The sequence below is a fragment of the Balaenoptera acutorostrata genome, chromosome 3, assembly GCF_949987535.1.
Source record: "Balaenoptera acutorostrata chromosome 3, mBalAcu1.1, whole genome shotgun sequence".
In the NCBI taxonomy this organism is placed as follows: domain Eukaryota; kingdom Metazoa; phylum Chordata; class Mammalia; order Artiodactyla; family Balaenopteridae; genus Balaenoptera; species Balaenoptera acutorostrata.
The window spans coordinates 114749931-114770422 of NC_080066.1; the positions used below are offsets into that span (position 1 = coordinate 114749931).

At 36.9% G+C, this 20492-nt stretch overlaps 1 protein-coding gene across 8 annotated transcripts in view; it reads left to right on the plus strand.

Moving 5' to 3' along the window:
* AKAP6 (A-kinase anchoring protein 6) overlaps window positions 1-20492 on the plus strand; it is a 583878-nt gene that overhangs the window by 453519 nt on the left and 109867 nt on the right. For all 8 annotated transcript variants that reach the window (XM_057542788.1, XM_007180694.3, XM_007180696.3 and 5 more), the window contains one exon: window positions 6468-6588. In XM_057542788.1, coding sequence (XP_057398771.1) covers window positions 6468-6588 — 121 coding nt within the window. The remainder of the gene's footprint in view (window positions 1-6467; window positions 6589-20492) is intronic.

Here is a 20492-nt window from a genome sequence, read left to right on the forward strand (position 1 = left end):
TCTCCATATTAAGTCTGCTACCAGGTTTTTGTTAGGGATTGGGTGGCCGAGAGTTATTTCTAGGTTATTTACCTCTTATCCTAACCCTGAGGGTAAATATTCTCTGTTGCTTGTTAAATCTTTGAAAAATAGGGAGGCCTAGGGTGGAGTAGACCTTTTACCGAAGGCTGAGCTGCCCAACACTCACCAGTGTGCCAGTAGCAAGTCTGGATCCAGCCCCCTCTAACACACAGGCAATGACATAGGAAGGTTTATATCTTTTTTTTTTTTTTTTTAAACAACATCATCTCTTGCTTTGTCTTCGGACGTATGGGTTCTCCCATTTGTGTTAGAATCACTACTGTCAGAATGTTTTCAAGCTTTTTGGCTAGAACTTAGTACAGTGTATTATCTGAAAATTTAGAGAAAGATTTGACTTCCTGACAGCCTAACAGAATCCTCTAAATACATCTAGAAATTTACATTAATATTTTTACTTTTATGGCTAATCCTGGAGGTTAGAATTTTTTTGCTTTATGGCTTTTATTTTAATAGCAAGTGTTTATGGACAGACTGTCCATGAGACCATGAGAAAGTGGGGCCAATCATTAACAAATCTGTAGGGTTGATCTTATTTTTCTTAGACATTTTCATATGTACATGGATATATATGAGAATTGAGAAAATTACTACTGTAAAGAACTCCATATTCCTTTTTATTTATTAATGGCAAAGCCAGGCTGCTTTTCTCATGAGGAAGTGGCTCATGAATTTTCATTCAAAATAGTAAATTAGTGTCCACACTTTAATATGTTTAGAGTGGAAAGGGATTCTACATGCAACTGTGCATATCAGATTTCATGTCTGGAAAGCTAAATTTTATTCTTTAATGATATTATGATTGGGCTAGGTGCCACTCTTGTATCTCCCTTTTGTGCTTACATGACACGTGGAATAGAGGATGATGGGAAATTCTAATCTATTATTAGTATTTTACTTCAGTAATATTCTTAAACTATTTTTTTTACAAGATTTTGTTACTATTACCTTTAGTGTCATTTTTGAAAACCAGAGGCAAACTTCCTTGAGCAAATAATGTGAACAGTGAACACTTAGTGAATATTTGGGGAAAGAATCAATATGCTAAAGAAGCTAGGAAAATTGGATCATTTAACAGAAGTTCCAACATAGACAAGCTGGTATCTCAGGAACCTATCTTGTGTTTTTGGATGTGTTGGTGTGAAATGAACCAGTAAGTTTACAAAAGATGGATTCTTAAATGCTCCAAAATATGTATTACTCAGCCTTAGGTAGAAAAACTGCCAGGGCTTTTTAGTATTATTTTTTCTTCAACTGATAGTTGCTCTATTTTGATGATTTCTTCATTTGGTGTCTGGTTTAATCAAAATTCCTTAGTGGACCAAGCTGGAACCTCATATATTCACACACACCTCCCATTGATTTCACTTGGGTGAAACTTTATCTTTTAAGCAAAGTTTAAGTTGAAATGTTGAGTTAATGATGCTCACTTTAAATACCAAAGGCTGAATGCATTTATGTATTCAAACACTTAGCTGGTTAAACGTAACTCCCACCAGGGTTTAGAGGAAGGATCATTTCTGAGACTGTGCCAGCCTCACAAATAATATATCGCTGTCCAATCAGCAAAAAAATGATACTGAACAGGCTTGTTAGTATTTTATTTCTATGGTGAAAGACCCTGGAATCTTTTTTTAACCTTAAAAAGACAGAGAAAATGGTGGACAAGATGTTGGGAAATACTTTTGGCAATTACCATAGTAGTTAGCCCAAATTTAGAAATAAACTCTAAAGAAAAAATTGCACATTTATTTTTCCATAGCCTTGTCTCTGTCTCTATTAGAATTTCAGACCATGAAATAAACACATAATTCTGTGTTTATCTAACAAAAGCTGACTTTGATTTAGAAGGCTTTCTCCTCATACCGTGATGAAGCTTTAAAAGCTCCGAAACTGGTTATATCATACCTACAATAGAATGTCCAACTCTTTTGTTGTGACCCCTTCAGGTATATGGCAATTTAAAGGAAAAATATCTGAAAGAATAGCATTTTGGTCATGTGTTTGATTTATAACACCTTCTTAGAGTATTATACAAGCCTGCCTCGTAACATTTTCATAGAGAGTATAACATATTCATAGAGTACTGAAAAGGTATGCTTTGAGACCTTTTAACATCTAGGAGATTATATATTTGAGTGAATGAGTTGACATGAACCCAAGCACATTTACAAAGAAAATTTTATAAGGAAAATCCCCCCAAAAGAGTAGTACTCGTAGCCTTTATAAGATTCTGAACTACTTGCCACAATTTCAGTCACCTCTCTCTCCCTTTTAAAAAGAGGGCATTTGTCACCAGGACTTCAAAAAAAGGTACCTGGTTCTGAATTCAGCTGATTGAATCAGCCTATTCTTCAAAGGGCTGTAGAACTGTTAACTAGTTCTATGCTACCCCTGATAAATTTACTCATCTGTGATCTTTTTTGTTTTCCTGTATAGTAGCTGGCATTTTCCCTGGAAAACATCTTTTATAAAATCACTAGTATACAGCACACCTTTGCAGGTAATATAAACATAAGAAAGTAAGCTACTTCCTTTATCCAAGGATTTTCCTAATATAATGAGCACGTTAAATTATAGTCATTTCAGAAGGTTTCAAAAAAACCAACAAAGAAATTCTAGTAATTTATTTCTGATTTGCTACAAAGTTACGTATTTGATTTCACTAAATTTGGAAAACTGTCAGGTTTTTTTCTAAGCTGTGAATTAACACATGGCAAAGAATCTGAAATCAGGCACAAATGCTTAAAAAACGTTTTTGTCTTCAGTATTAGGACCTTATGAGAATGTGTTGTTTAGAAAACACTAGCGCCAATTCTACACTTAATGAAACAAACTATAGAACCAAAGCATTTACCATATTTAACAAACTCAAGCCTAAATATTCTCAGCTAGGATGAAAATAGACTAGACTGGAGGAAGTGTATCTGTGTTAGGTTCATTCACCACTCGCTGGTCTCCAGTGTAGACCATCCGAGAAGGAGCCTGAGGTACATTTAACTAGAAGAAATGGCTTTTGTTCTAAGTCCTTTGATAGGGAGAATAATAGGAGGGAACAGCTCAATGGATATAAAGACATGTTAAAGAGCTAGTAAAAAAATTCCATGATTGTGAACATTTTATCATCCCATATGCAGTTTTCATCTATTTAAAAGCTACTCATAGATCTCCTTTAATTTTTAATATAGAAGCAGGATGTGAAAGGAATGGGAAGGCAACTCACATTAATTGAGAATATACTGCATATAATCATTTCACGTAAGCAAATGTACCATTGTATACTGAAGGCAAAATCTCACCTTCAGAATGAATGAAGAAGTCTGTCTATATTGCACTGGTTTGTATTGGCATTTGGGGATGAGATATTATCTCTATCACATACTGCTCTTCTGAAGTCATTCTGGTCCTACTAAAAGTTTTTGGTTTCATTATCTACATTCATTCATCATCATTTACCAGGTACTATCCTGGGCATTAGGGATACAAAGATAAATTCATACCTTGCCCTTGAATTGTTTAGTCATAATCAAAGTTTCTTTTTAAATCATACACATATAGAAAAGAAAGCAGGCTTCCTTATTATCTCTTACTGATTGATAATTTATGACACTTCCTAAATACATACTTCCCTGGTACAGCAAGGGAAAAAAACCTGGTTTTAAGATCAGAGTTCAGGCTCTTACAAAAAATGCTTGTAGCCTCTCCTAACAAATTAACCTTCTCTTTAGGGAACAACCTCTTGGGATAAATGCTGTTTTTCAGATTTCCTATTCCTCTCCCTTCTTTTGTGCAAGATGACATCTGAACATATAGCGGGCTTACATGACCTTGTGATTCTGGGGTACAGTGAGGGTCCCTGGCTTAATGTGGCCCCTGGGTGCAGGCTGGCTGGGTTCAGTGAAATGGGTCTTGCCCCTGACATTGTGAGGTTGCTCCCGACAGAGGGCTGTGGCTGTGTTGTTATCTCTTGGCTTGGTCAGGAGGTATTTCCTGCTGACTAAACCTCATCTCAGCCTTCACTGGCCCAGCCAACTCCCTGAGGTCTGGCTTCAGAGGCCACCCTGGCTCTCCTTGGTTGCGGGGGGGGGGGGGGGGGTGGTCATTGTGTCTCTGTTGCCATGGCAACACCTCTGTCAAGTTCACCAGCTGAACTCCAAGAAACCTCATGGAAGGATGAGAGAACAGGGTAGCAAAGGGAGTCCTGACCACAGCTCTCTGACTACAACATCCCCACTTCAGGTTATTGTGAGGACATTGTTTAAGGCAATCTCCCAGACTTCCTAGCAGGAAACAGAGCTGACATCCTGGTGCTTTTGGCTTTCCCTTTAGGTCTTAGGCCAAGAGAGGGGCGGACACACATTTGAGCACCTGCTCCTCTTACCTTTATTTTGTTCTTATTCTCCAAATCCACTGAGATGGAAGGGGTGAGCTTTTTCCTTCCTTTACCCTTTGCTTTTATTATTCCCCTGGATATTCTCTCCTGTATGCAAGTATTAGGATCATACTCTCCTAATTTGGGGGATGGCATTCCACCTTTCCCCTGTCTTTACGGTCAAAATGTGGGAGGGTGCAAGGAGAGAAAAACAATGAACATAATTCAGGAGGTATTTCTAAATGACTGTGCCCGTCGTGTGAGCAAATGCTTATTAGTCATTCCTTATTAGTCACTCACAGAATGAATAAAGAAAGCCTGATGGTTTATTTATCCCTGCTGCAGTGGTTTTGGCTTATTTGTTAGTATTTTGAAATGGGATACTATTTCAGATTTCACACGTATGCTGTAAGTCCTTGCTACTCCAAGTGAGACCCAGGACCAGCAGCGTTGCTAGTTGCCAACACTCATTAGAAACATAGAATCTCAGCCCCACCCTGGAAGTACTGAGTCAGTATCTGCATTTGAACAAGCTCCTCAGCTATGCCATATGCACATTAGAGTTTGAAAAGCACTGCTCTAGACCACCTTAGCCTTACTGAAGGTTTTGGCTACATCACCTATACCCATCATTGGCATTCAGTAAACATTTATGAATTAATTCTATGTGTTAGCCAATGATAATCATTGTCCTGGGCACTTATGGTTCTAATCAAGAAGCTTTATAATTATGGTAAAGTAATTAAAATAAACTAGACAATTCTAGATCTAGTCTCCTTCATCACCAGACACACCTTATTTTTTTTGACAAATCTATTAAGATTAAATTGTAAGTTATGAAAAGTGGATGTTCATTTTCTTGGAAAGCAGTCATTTCATGTATAGAGACAGGAACAAGGTGGTAATAAAATGCTCACTTGATAAATTCAGATTCATACCTGAGGCTGCTGCTTCATTAGTACTGATAGGGTTTTGCTCAGTTAGAGTTTGACAAGACTCTAGGATTTCTTTTAGGGGGATGATTTTGGGGAGGAGGACACAGTCATAGTTTTTCATTCTGTGCTTTCATTTTCTGATCACAGTGTTTTAGAAGAATCTGAGCTTTACTTATTCACCAAGCTTTCAAGAGAGAATCACATTAATCCTTTTAAGCTCCTTATTCTAATGATTTATTTTGTTGAAAACCATAGTGATCCTCCTTTGAATTTTAATGATTGCTGGCTATTCAGAGATTCATTGTTTTGACTTCCTGTCCTTACCTTTGTTTCCTACATGTCTGTGGGGAACACCTGTCTCATGCTGGATCTGCCCCTGGTTCTCACTGGCTTACTAGAGTCACTCAAGCCTGTCCCTGAGTGTTAAGCTGAAATGCTGGCTACTCATCCATGACAATATATGTAGGATATATGTTTGCAGAGATAGGCAGATAGACAGCAGAGGGACAGATAAATGATTGAGTCATTTCCCAGTGAAAATTATATTTTGGATATGATAGTATATTGTGATCATTTTAGAGAAATTAGTTGAATTAGTATTCTTAATCATGAATGTATTGGGATGCAATATCTGTGGAAAATCTAGTCATAGAGAAAAGGGTTTGACTGTTGAGAGTGCTGTTTTTACCCCAAGTTCTTGACTGTGTAACCTTCACAAGGCACTGACCCTCCATTTCTCAGTCTGTTAAATATGGCAATGCTCTTTTTCAAGGACGTAGTAGTAATCATTTTGTTCAAATGCTGCAAATCCTCAGAAAGGGTGAACAAATGGAAATAGCCATGATGTGTCTCAGGTATGAGCATCAGAATTACATGTTACCTTTTCAAAATCTAAGAAACGGCTATGTCACAAGCTTGAGTTCCTATTTTGCCCTCTGTTTAACCACACAGAGAATTTTTCCTTCTCTTTTTACAGGTATCACCTAGGAGTATCATAGGTTTTCAAGAATATATTATTCTAATATGAGATTTTAACAACTACACTGTATTTATACATAATACATTCTGTGCCTTATCTTCAGGCTTCTGGACTTCGATTCAGAATATCAGGAGCTCTGGGATTGGCTGATTGACATGGAGTCCCTCGTGATGGACAGTCACGACCTGATGATGTCAGAGGAGCAGCAGCAGCATCTTTACAAGGTTAGAGCTACCCTTCCTGTCTTTACCTTTGCTGTGGAAGATCTGATTAGCCTGACAAGTCTTTCTCTCAGGGTATCTTTTGCGTTCATTGTGTGTATCATGGTGTCTATTAGAATTCCCTTCCCTGTCCCCAAACTCATTTCCATCCCCTGTGTGCTGACAGGCTGCATGGACATCATAATTGCAAGAAAGTTCCCTTTATCACATTCCATTTGGTGTAATTCTATAGAAGGACAAAGATTTATCTTCAAGATGAATAGCAATAAATGAAACTGCATTAATAAGTAGACTGAAACAAAATGAAGGATAAATGGATTGGTAACATTTCACAAAATGTGTTTGATTGGAGCACTCAGGTGGATTCTATCCACCCCCTCAGATCTTCCCAGAGATAAAAGAAATTTGCCTTCTGTTTGGCTTGCTGCTTCCGGGGTACAGGTCTTGTCCAATTTAATGTTTATTGGTGTTACCTAGCGCAGACGTTGTCAAATTAAGTCAATACATTTGCATGTGATTGAAAAAAACTGGCTTTGTACTCACATATTGATTGTAGGCAAGCCATCTAATAACTATCTATATTGTTTTCCATGTCTCTTAATTCACCCCTAGCCTAATGTGTTTTACCAATTCTACTTAAATAGTCTTAGAAGTTCTTACAAAACAACCATGTGATTTTGACTGAAAAAATGGTTGTAAGATTCAGTGTCTGAAAAAGCAGTTGGGGAGGGTAGAGGGACTTTCCACTGAAATATCAGACTGCAGTAAATCTTCCTCATTTAGGCAATTTTTATTGGAGTAATTCTGACAGTTGTCATCCTTGAATTGCTTTGAGCATATGGCATATTTCAAAGAGCAGATTGTGAATCATAAAAAATAAAATTAATAACTAACCACAGAATCAGCAACAGTATAATGACAAGAAACAACTACCCTCTAGCTTTTTAAAATTTCTTATAGAATAAGAAGTACACTCAAGGTCAAATAAAAGTTGTCTTCTTTCTTCTCCAGTTTTTATCATTTTAAGTTACCTTTCCTTAATACATTATTTTAAATTTTACTTCCTCTAAAGAGAGATATTTATTTTCAAGGGTCTGGTAGACTTTAATTAGTGTCCCTCGGGGATCATCTTAGTTAAGAGAAGATATAAGCTCCTTAGGGACTCAGCAAATGGTGATATTTTACTCCCTAAAGAATTCTGTCCAACATTAATCAAGTTTGTTGACTACTAGCTGTTTCCTATATGGATAGCTGTCCACATTACCCACAAAGCTACCATCTTCTGGCATCACATATTGTTAGAATAACAATTTCAACCTAATGTAACCAAAGCCAGGTGATTTCTCATTTCACGCCGGGATCAAGAATTATGTGTGAAAAGTGCCTATAAATCTATATTAATTTAATGGTACAAAAATATTTGTTTCATTCCTAAGACTTAAGCATTAGAAGTCCAGCCAAAAAAGAAAAAAAAAATACAAAAGTTATCTAATCATAAGCCATTATCTCAGATTTTATTTCACCCATGATGCCAAATAACATTTCTTTTCTTCTTGATGCATTTTGTATTTTGCACATAAACCACTATTTTTTTTAGAAACAGTGCTATTCTTTGTCAAAATCACATTCATATAATTTACATCACAATTAATAGGAAAACATTGAACAAAAAGTGCAGTCTTCTTTTACTTGTGGTTTCCTTGTAAGTGCTCTGCCTGAGAATTCCCATTCTGGCATATTGAAGGCCATTATTCCACCCACTTAGTACTTCTGGATTATAGTATTTTTCCAAACATTTTTATACTGGGGCTCTTCATTTGTGACTCATGTCCTCTGTTTCTTCTTTCAGATGCTCAGCATATCTAAGCTCACTAGACTAGCACTGATTTTGCATTAGGCTTGTAAACAAATTAAAGATTATGTTAGAAACCAAGGACAGTGCTATAGGTTTGTAGAGTGTCTCTCTTTATATAAGCTCCCAAATTATTCCAGAGGTTTAGAAACCTCCAAAGCAATCCTGAGGATATTGATGAAGGAGTCATTTAGAACTTGGGGTGGCTCCTGAATTAGAAAAACTGAGGGAAGAAAATTAGTTTCAGGTCTTTGCCAAGAATCCCCAGGGATTCTTAGGTTAGGTCAACATTTTCAGTGTCCCATTTCTCTGTTCTAATCTGCTTTTCTAGGGATCAACAAAACTAATGCCTTGGGGGAGGGAGGTGTGGAGCCGGTTGATCACAGAGACCCCTAAAGGACTAAAGCTTTTCAGTTGGTCCCCGGCCTTTCTAGGCTTTCGATACCATTTGAGTCTACCATAATCATTTTTAATCTTAAAATCTGTTGGCCCTAAAAATTACCAATGCTTCATCAGCATTTTTCACCAAGGGCACCATTGACATTTGGGACAAAACAATTTTTTATTAGTTTGTGCAACCGTTCCTTCCACTACAGGACATTTGTTATTCATGTTTCTCTAGTCATTGTGACAACTCAGTTGGACACCCCACTCATTTCACAGCATTTTCAATCTATCTCAACTTACCTACATCATCTTCATTTCTTAAAACGCTTGTATAACAGCAAGAAAAATGCTTTGCCCTTGTATTCTTTGTTATTAAGCAAAGCACCTTACATGGTTGATATTGAACTAATAGTTGTTGAGTTAAAACAATTAAGGATGGGATTGAAGCTCATGATCCCTGCTATTAATGTAAAGAATGAGGGTGAAAAACTTTTAAGAGAGACCTTCAACTGAGGGATGGTAAAATTCCAGGAACTGTAGATCAGGACAGAATCATTATTTCTGTTATCATAGAATCTGAAACTTTGTTCTCCTCTCCCTAGGGTGGGGCTCTCTCTGTTTCATCATTCAGCTGATTTCCTGGCATGGATAGGCATGCCCAGACCCCAGTTCTGCATTACTCAGTCCTAGGTTGATGCCTGAAAATCACCTTTGGAAATGTTAGGTTAGAGGAAAGATAGTAAGATGGTCGTCAGTGAGTGTGAAGATTTTTTAGCATTTTCAACGTTAGACACTACCTTACTCACTTTACCTGTTTATTTTATATTCTTGTCTCTGCTAGAAAATCATGTGACCTTAGCTCCTATATATGAAACTTCTGATAAAGACCCCAGACTATTCATTCAGCAGACCTCCTGAGTGGAGCACCTGTTATGATATCTTGGTTACCCCAAACCAGCCAAATATTCAAGGAACTTTTAAAGGAAGAGAATTAGGTTTACCAGGCAAAGAATAGATAGATACAACCTCACATAATTTAGAACCTTAATATTACAATGGGCTGTAAAGTGGATTATCTGTTTAAAACATTTCTTGTTATTTTCAGATTGTTAGAAATTTAAGATCATTTTCTTTCTGATTAGTTTTAAACTGCAGGGCCATTAGAACAACCTGATTCTTATTAAAAAGTAACCGCTCCCTTAAATATGTTTTCTTCTTTGTTTGGAGACAGAGACATACTGCCAATGTCTTTCCTTCCCCCTTCTCGGTCTGGCTCAGCCTCAGAATGGGGACCTTCTGAAGCTATTTTCTAATAAACATTGGCAGTATCATCAGCTTAGAAAACACAAATGTAGTCTTTTCTCGTTTTTTTCTTCCTCAATCTGAGAATCAGCTCCAAGGAGAATTTACTCCCACTCTCTCATTTTCTTTCTCTTCATTCCTGCTACCTTCCTAAGTAGGACAATTTAATTTGTCAAAAGTAACACCATGATTCTGAAAGTTCAGCTCCTGTTTGGACTAGCGTTACGAAGCCAGAATTCATAATCACAGGGAGCTGTCTGCATGTGCATTAACTATTAATGGAGAAATATTTAAAACCCACTTGCAAAGGAAAACCTTCGTATTTTTATATCTGCAGATCAAAGGTGGCATTATTCTTGGGTTCAGGGAAGCTCAAGACACCTCCTCCCCCATCCTATATACTTTATAGACTGAGTGACCTGGAAACATCTCCATGACGGGAGAGCTGGAGGCCAGGCAGCGGCTGTTGCTGCCGCCTCGCCCTCTGCAGCGGGCGCAGCTGGTTCTGGAGTGCCGTGAGGCTGTGCCCTGTCAGGGGCTTCTTTCCTTGCCACAGGGCACTGCTGTTCTCTGCCACCTGCAGAGCACAGGTGACAGAGCCCCTAGCCGTCCTGGATTGGTGTGGGGTTTCAAGGGTTAATTTCAAGGGCCAAATTCAGAAGTTGTAGGCTGGTGATTATTGTTATAGTTAAACAAGAGCTGTTTTCAGGTAGTGTGAAGCTCACTAAAACACCGCATTTATAGATTTGTTCCTCGAGTGAATGGCTTAGCTGCTCCTCATCAATAAAATATTAGATTATATTACTTCTCAGGGGTTAAAAATAACCCTTCCAGCTTAAAAAAAAATAACAATATTAACACTCACTTCAACCAAGACTTGTATACTTTCAGGGAATTTACACTGAAGATGCTATACTTAATTTAGAGGGTTGGTTACTCATGTTTTCTGCTTTTATGGGAAAAATGCAAGTGTCCTCTATCTTTCTCCATTGGCATATCTGTAAAAATATATCCTGTGTGAAAAAGGAAAAGAACCATTCATTCTATATAATACAATGCTCACTAAACATATTAATTGCATTTTTATTTTGTTATTGGTTTGAGGTTGTAAGAACTTATAAGAATTCACAGGGGAATAATAAAAATATTTTAAATATATAAGTACAAATCAGAACTGGGAAAATATATGTAAGCTGGATTCTATTTCTGTGAGAAGAGTTAATATGTAGGCACATAGACTATAAGGTCCTACACAATTACTAAAGATGATCCTAAAAGTTTATTCTGGGTTTCCTGGTAGTGAAAGCAAAGAGGGAAATGTGGTCAAATGCTAAATTTACATTTTCCACAAGAAAAACATTATACTTCCTTTGGAGAAATTGTTTATTTTGATACTTAGAAATGAAGATATTTTCTTTTAGGATTTTTTTATATAAGGGGTTAGAATGGTATAGTAGAGAAATGCCTAACCACAATATTTCTTACAAGTAGCTTTCTGAACTTAATACTTCTGACAAATGAGTTAGTTATTTTTTCTCTGACTCTGTTGCCGGGTAATGTTTAGAGATTTTGAGCACAGCTCTCGCCCATAGGGGGCTCCTTTCAATGATAGTGTGACCAGATGGAATTAATGAAAGGACATCGTTATTATATATTGGAAAAGAAGAGGTTATTAGTAAAATGAGAAAGAAACATAAACATTGAAGAGATGGAAAAGCAGTTGAAATTAGTTAATTCAAAGTTAACCAAAGAAAAAAAGAATAAAGGAGTAAATTAAAATCATGGGTAGATGAATGAATAAATAAGAAAATGCTAAAACATCAAATACAAACAAATTTTTAAAACCAAAACATTGAAAGAAGAATTGTTTCAGGAAAAAAAGCCAGATACAAGGAAGGGCTAAATTTTAAAGGAGAAAATGTTACTTTAGAGAATTTGGGTGTGTATTATAAGACAAGCATTATGACTTTTAAAAGAAACGTGTATGGAGTGGGATAAGAAATTCTGGGGAATAAGAAATACAGTGTAAAAGAAGAAAAATGGGACATAGTTGACTTGTTATTTTATAACTATTGATGCCAAAATGATGCCAGATGATGCCATAGCTATGAACCAATCATAGAAAACAGATTAATCATGCTATTCCTATATTTTATCAATTCAACCCTCTACAATAGTTCTCTTTCACTTTGTTCTGGACTACATTGATCTAAATAATTTCAGATGTGGCTTGATACCTTTATGACTGAACTTGAGCTCTTAAAAATATAATGGTAGGCTGGTTCATAGTGCAGGTCATAGTAGCCAGGATTAAAATAGAAGAAAATCCATGAACTTTTAAAAAAAATTTACAAGAATAGAAGTACATGTCAAAAAATTAAATTCTGTTAATTAAGCCTTATATTGGAATTTCAGTACCAAAATTTTCTACCTTGATTGTTCAAAATGAAGCAAATTACTAGTTATTGAAGCAGTCAAGGTAAAAATGTACCAGATATATCAGGCACAAGAACCTAATGATAATTTTTTACCTCTTTCCCAGTAGATTATTTGTAGAGCTTAATTGTATGTTAGATTAAAACTCCATTAAGATAAGAAGAATATGCTTAAAATCATTATAATATTTCAAAAAACATTATCTAATCTTTTTTAAAGTGATCAGAATGGAAAAACCTAGGCCACCTCCACTGCTATCTAGAAGTGAATTTGTTGTTCCATTTTTATTAAAGTTCAAAAAGTCCTTAGATTAACTGTCATATTAATTTGAGCTTTGATTAATCAGTGTTTGCTTTGAATACTTGAATATATGTATATGTTTTTCTTTCTTTCCTTTTCTTTTTTTTTTTTTAGAAAGGGCAAAACTTATCCTGAAAATGTTTAGAAGAAAAAGTAGATGAATGTGGTTTCTGAACAATATATGAAACACTATTTATGCTGGAGCTTATAATACCTATTTTCATTGCTTTTTTAAAAGGAAAAAAAAAAAAAGAAGGATGTTAAGAGAATAGTATGCCAAGAAATAGCTGGCTCTGTGTGCAGAGGGGCAAGGAAGGGAAGCCCCGCCAGCAGTTTTTGTCTCTGGCGGGTGAGCCACTGTCCGGAAGGTGCGTTGGCTCTCTGGGCAGCCTCTGCTGTATCGTGCTGCTCCCTGTCTCCCTGGCCTGGCCTGCTCTGGCCTAGAGTGGATCAAACAAGCCGTGGGGAAAGTTCCCCTCATTTGCATCACTTCTAGACAGCCCTGTCTTACTCTTTGCTGACAGGAAATCACTGTCTTTGTCACCTTTTCTCAGGGCCCTCCTTTTGGCAGAGATGGGCCATGTGACCACGCTTAATCACAACAACAGGGCTGGCTCAGGACTCAATGACATGTTTTCCTCAGCACTTCAGTAAATGGGGTAGAGGAGTCAGTAGGAAATGACTACATTAATTTTAGAGTGAAAAGATAATTAACACTTGAAGGACTAATGCTACAACCTATGGAATTATTATTCAAATTGAAGTTAATTCATCAAAAACTTGTGAAAACTATCTTCCCTAATGCAACTGTTTAAAAAAATAAACCTTGAATAGTAAGATTTGGGCATGTTGGAGGGAGAGTGGGAAGAAGGCGGGGGAGAGAGGGGCTTTGGGTGGAGAGTGGAGAGAGAAGTGGGGGATAAAGGAAGAGGGAAATCATAGCAGGCATTAGCTATGTTTGAAAAAGCAACTTAAATGGGCTAAAACTTCAACATTTGGGACTGAAGGCTGGAGCATGTAAAACGCTTACTTAGATGATATGAATAGGACACTGGCAAACAAAAGCAGCAGTGTGCTCCTAGAAAACTGTGCTTAAAGGAGTTTCCTTGGCAACAGAAATGCAGTTCCAAAAGTAGACAGAACTTTCCTCAGAAAACATACTATTAATAACAACCTTCCGGAACAACTTGGAACAATTTGACAACTTGGCAATAATAATGCCAAGTGTTCTGCAAATTAATCTAACACATAACTGTTATGTTTCCCTTGCCCATAATTTTGCTGGACTCTACCTAGAACTCATTGCTTTTCAGTGGCACAAGTGTGAAAATTATTTCTAAATGTTGTCATGGAAAAAAGAAAACCAAAAGAAGTGCTAGTGGCCAACAGTCGCCAGTGATTGTGTTCAGCCTTTTGGAACCTACCAGAGAACTTGGTTTAATGAGATGAGTTTATTCCAATTAAAGCTATTACATTTAATATCTCATTCCAACAAAGATACTTTCACAAACAAAACTTGGTAAAGGGTTAACAGCCTGAGATTTGCTGTGATGTGAAGCACATCTTGAGGCCATTGGTTATATAAATGTAACACTTCACTAGATACGTGCTGGGTGTTATTTTTAAAAGCGTCATCATTTCTTGTCAGCCCAGAGAATAAACTAATCTCGGATCTACTTGGCCAATGGGAATCATTTGAATTCTCCTGAAGGCTATACATTTGCCAGCCAAGAAAGGAAGAATGTTCCCCTATTCTAACCTTTCTTGAATCCTTGGATCTAAAGGTTAAAAGTAATCAATATCTCATTGTGCTACTTGGTTTCACGGTAATAAGTAATAACCATCATGTTAAAATCCAAATGATTACAGATGGCACTTAAATGAGTTGACCTGTTTGGGAGATTTTATTAATTGCAATCAGGATAATCATTAGAGTTTGCTACTAAAAATTTGGATTAAATTGTGAAAATTTCAGCCTTTAGCTTTTGAAAATGACTTTTACTTAATTAGATGTGAATGTGCAGTGTTCACCCCCGTGTTAAGCTGAGATATTTGGCTTTAACTCTACATATTTGTAGATTTCTTTCTGGTTTTTATAAAATAAATTAGAGGAACATTTAAGTTCCTTATAAGAAAGGGCGTTTGGTTCACTGCCACCTTTGGCTCCTGAACTGCTCAACACTATATAGATATGTTTCAGATCAGTAACTTAATGGAAATGTCCCTCACCTACTTTTTAACATTTCCTATTTTTAAATTACTTATGTGTAGCGGTTATATTCATATGTAAGCTAATCTGGTTTGAAGCTAGAAAAAAAGTTATATGATGTGTGATTAAACTTTACAGACAACCATGGTAAGAACTGGGGGTTATTTATTTTGTCAAAAATCAGTACCAGAGTTTAAAGATGAAAACCAAGTATTGTCATTGACAAAGCGGTCTTAATATAAAAGGATAAATGTTAGGTTTAATGTTTCATGTAATTACATCAGGAAGGCATTGGTTATCGTAACTGTACCTACAAGGAAGTGTATAAGATATATATGCTATTGAATCCAAATATTTCGTCTTTATTATCATTCTAGTTTTTACAGTTTGTTAGGATTTCATGCATATATTCCTAAAGCAGGGAGGTGGGGCTAGAAGGGTACATAAATAATGTTTTAGTTATTTCAAAGGAAGTCCAGGTACCTGTTCAGAATAGGCTGGTGAGCCCTGGCTGGGGATGGGGCAGGGGGCAGGCAAAGCTCAACCGTAGCGCTTTTACAGATAAACTCACTAACCTCCTTCCTTTCTGTCCTTGTTTTACTACTATGTCTAACTTTAAATCCCATCCTTAAGATTCATTTCTTTGTGGTAAAAAAGAGTGTACTCTACTGGATGCAGATAATCTATGGGCAGGGGGAGAATAATATTGAATTAAATGCCAATTTTAACATCTAGTTTAAATGGAAAGACACTGAGAAGGGAAGATAGAGTGGGGAGTGGGTAGAGGGAAGAAATCCAGGAAAGGGACCAAGGATGCAGATGTTACCTACTTCACCATTTGATAAGAAGGGAAGTGTTTGTGTGTGTGTGTGTGTGTGTGTGTGTGTGTGTGTGTGTGTGTGTTATGAGATAGGAGTAGGATAGAGGGACAAAAAAACTAACATTGGTCAAATCTTACTATTTGACTATGTCAGTGCCCTATGTACATTATTGTATTTAATGCTCACAATGATCATGGATTATTTTCCCCATTTCATGTACTCTGAGCCTGAAATACAGTTAAGTGGCTAGCCTGGAAGACACAGAACTAGTTTCTCAGTCAGGTTAGGCTAGGGTTTGCTGAGATAACAAACAACCGCCAAATCTCAAAGGTTTAAACCTGCAAAGATTTATTTCTCATGTATTTATACTACATGTCCATCACAAGTTGGCTATGAGCTATCCTTCACATTGCTATTACTCCAGAAATCATACTCATGGACCAGCCACCCTCTTAAATATTCCCTCAATGTGGCAAAGAGAAGAGAGACTTCTGGAGGGTCTCACTCTAGTCACTAAATCTTCTACTTGGAAGAAACACATGTCACTTCCTCTCAATCATTGGCCCAAACTAATCGTATGGCTCCACCTAACTCCAAACTGAATGGGGAAATGCATTCCTACTATATGCTGGAAGGCAGAAAACTAGAAATATTTGTTGAGCTGCACCAATAACTACCACAAGAAATAAGTAAATAAGTCAGGGTTTGATCCTTGCCTGCTCACTGTTGCCCCATATCCTCTTCTCTACAACAGGTAAAATTCTTGCAAGAACATTATTTCCGCCCTCTTCATGAACTTTTTGTGCTAGGATAGAAAGAAGAAAGTCCTAAATATTTAGATGGTACATCTGCAGAGAAAACATGATGGGTTTGGGCTGGTTCTTTAGCCACTCATCAGCCTTTCTTAAGCACCTCAGCACCCTGGGGAAGTGTTGCCATAACAGGAGCCTCCTGTTATATTCTGTCAGATTCGGGAAAGCCAAGGCTGAAAATATTTATGGCATTTTGGGAGATGCACTAAAGGCAGCATTGCCCGAGGAAGATTCAGCCTCATGGATTCTGTTATTGCCAGAGGGAGTCATTGAAGAAGTGTCCCCATGGAGAGATGCTCTAGAGGAATATCATTTACAGAAAAACCACCTTCCAGTCCTGTCGAGGAAGCAAATTCATTTCTCGGAAACAAGGGCATTCCAAGCATATTTTTAATAAAGTGGGCATTTGTGAAGCTCATACATTCTTAAAATAGGCACTTCTGTGACACTCTATCCCTCATGAGGCACACTGGGGTAAGCTAAGAGGGAAGAGTGGTCTTCCTGCTGAACCTTGACTCATTTACCTAAGACACAACACACACACACACACACACACACACACACACACACACATTTTCTTTTTCTAAAGCTAGGAAAGAGTCAACCAGACTAAAATCCTTATTGCTTTTGGGGTTGATTTCAATTTTTCTTCCAAACTTTCTCAGACCACAACTTTCTCCAATAGGATATCTATACACCCCTGAAACTCGTCTGAATTTACTACTTTGGCTGCTTCTTAAGTGGTTGATTCCATATGCTCATAGACATTTGCATAAAGCTTTGTGATTTGTGATATTCCCCTTGTCACCTCATTTTAGCCATTGAAAACTAGGAAGTCTGTGGAAGAGGTAAACACACACATAGTTATGCATACATTTATGTGTGTTTACACATATGCACACATATACAAAGTATTAACATGTTGAATTAAAAGAATCTTTCATCAGCATTGAATCTGGATGAAGTCAGATTCCTTGGACCAGCCATGCTGGCTGTCCCAAGACATTTAAATCATGCATATATAAATAGCTATACAAACTCCTTTCATATCTGCCAAGTTTCAGTCTGGAGCTCATTTCTATGTTATAAATTTTGGCATACTGGATTTTGCTACCTTCATTACAATAGAATTATCCCTTTCAATACTCACAGGTGCCTCCCTGAGAGAACCCTCCTTGAGAATAATTTAGCCATGAGTACTTTGTTATTAATTAAATGCATATTTTTAAATAATATGATAGATTTAAACTTTGTGGACTAAATTTGAGAATGAATGATTACAATTTTTGTTAGATTTCACATTCCAAGGGCAGGATTCATGTCTGTGTTGTTTATTGATATAGCTCCAGTGCCTAGCACAGTGCCTGGCACAGAATAGAAACTCAATAAATATATGGTGAGAAACATTTTTCCAATAAGACTTATTTAATAATCTATTAATTAGATCCTATTACTAAGAGCTATGCTATCAATTCATTACTTTTTCAAGGAAACAATCCTATTTTCATGCTGTGGTAATTGAGTCTAAAACTTCATGGCTTCCTCTTACATTGTATATAAAAAGAAAAACAAAAATTTCTCTCCTTGAAAAACCAATGTGCATTAAGGATAGTTCTTAATACTCAGAGTACTCAGATTTGGCCAGGTTGATATCAGGGGAAAAAACATGGTGATAGGGGAAAAAAGAGGGAGGGAGGAAGGGAAGGACAGTGACATCCATGTCTGAGACAAATGGTACAAAAATGTACAACTAATCACCATAATTCTATGGCTAGTTTCCAACCTTTCAAACCATAGTATTCACTGATGTATTCTTGATTATGTAGACAATCTCAGTACAATTGTTTATACATGTGAGGATAACATGAACCATGCAAATGCGAAGCCTAATAATAGAATAATAAGTATAGGTAAACATGAACAGTCATTTGAAATGTGAGGTATATCAGCACAATTTGTTCTTGTACCATAGTTAGCGGGAGATTTTACTGACACTTTCATTGTAGAAAATCTGGTTTGACTTCAGATGAGTGTGTGTCTAAAAATTTAATCATGAAGGGGTGAGAAAAATAATAGGAGATTTGGACTTGGGCTGGCTCTTTAATCCAAGTCCGTCATGACGAGGGTGAAGAGGGGAGAGAGTCTAAAAGACTGACTCATCTTTCCAAAGCTGTAGCAAGCCAATTCAGAATATGAAATTGAAAAAACTCAATTTCACGTCTATAATGTCAAGAAAAAGCCGAAATGTAATTTCGAAACTTACTCCCACTCTTGTATTTAAAAGTTTTTTACTCTTCATTATTGAAAAAAATAATCCTCATATATGGTCATTTATACTTTTAGTGATTAATTGTAAGCTTTAATGGTTTTAAGCAACAAAGAAAAGGTTAAAAGGTGTGCCATTTGAAATTAGAATTGGATAAAGATTTGTGATGAATTCACTTCTTGCCCCTCTTTGTGTCTACTTTGGCATCCTTTTGGGTTTACTGTCTTCCCATTGAACTTTGTCCTCCCTCCTCAGCTTTCCGCAGCTGGGACGTGCTGAGGTTTGAAAATAAGCATGAGGAACGCTTCTCTCTGTACGGTTGTTCTCTCCTCTTCTTCACTCTCTTCAGCCTGGTGATGCTAAAGACCCATTCCTTGAAGCTCTGGTTTTCTTACAAGCCACGAACAAAAATCCTCACGTTCCTGAGAACTTAAATATAAATGAATCCCAACAAGGGAGTGTAGCACAAGAGCTCAGATGTGGCTAGTATTTTATAACCAGTGTTTTGATGATAGTTTAAGAGGCTCCATCCGTCCAAGTTTGGGTTAGAAAAGGAAATAAAGTATAGAAACACTGTCAGAGCCTTTTCTGTTTGCAAAAAGATCCAGGGATACCATGAATAATGCCAGAAATTTCATGTGACAGCCAGCCCTTGCAGGATTTTTGAGCTCACCAAGTTCAGGAAATAGTTACAGAAAGCTGATTGGAGCTCAAAGATTTTTTAAAAAATTAACTGAAGTAAATAATTGTGTTCCCTGTCCATTGTCCACACTGCTGCTCAGACATGTGCCCTCCTGGGGTGGACGTCTCCCCAGAGTTAGGTAATGTTTGACACTCAATAAATACTTTCTGAATTGAATCACCTGCTTAACGAGTGTTTTCTCCTGAATCTTCCAAAGTGAATCCCTTAGAGGTTTTGTACAGTTATTTACCCATGGGAAGTGAGAATTTTACCTGGAGTTTCAGGACTGCAAGTGACCTCAAAACGACCTTCATTTCATTTCCTCTCTTTCAGAGATTGTTTTTTATCCATTCCAGATAGGAGAGAATTTGTCCTCCATTAAAGACCTTTCCAGAGGGAATTCACAACCTTCCATTAAAATGTTTAACAATTCTCACTGCCCTGAAAGTCTTCTTATATCTAGTGTAAATCCCTTCTGTTGTTAGGTTTAATTGTCAAATCAGCCAGAATCCATGCTCCATAATTAAATCTCTTCTATTTTCTAATATAGTCACATATCTGAATCTTCTGCAGTTTTCTTTTCAAGTTAAAAAATCTTTTAAAAATCCTTTATTTCAGTTTTGTCTACACTCCATCTAACTGAAACCACTTCAATCCTCTTTTGTAGGAGAAAATATGCTAATATTGAGAGACTGCTGGTAAATCCATGTATCTGAGGGGCTTTAATGAGCTCTGTGGATTTCTGCATCAGGTTTTTCAACTTTCTCTTATTAACAGTTAATAAAATAGTTCATGGTTAGTTTGGAAGGGGAATGTGGTCTGTCTGAGATGGTATGACTT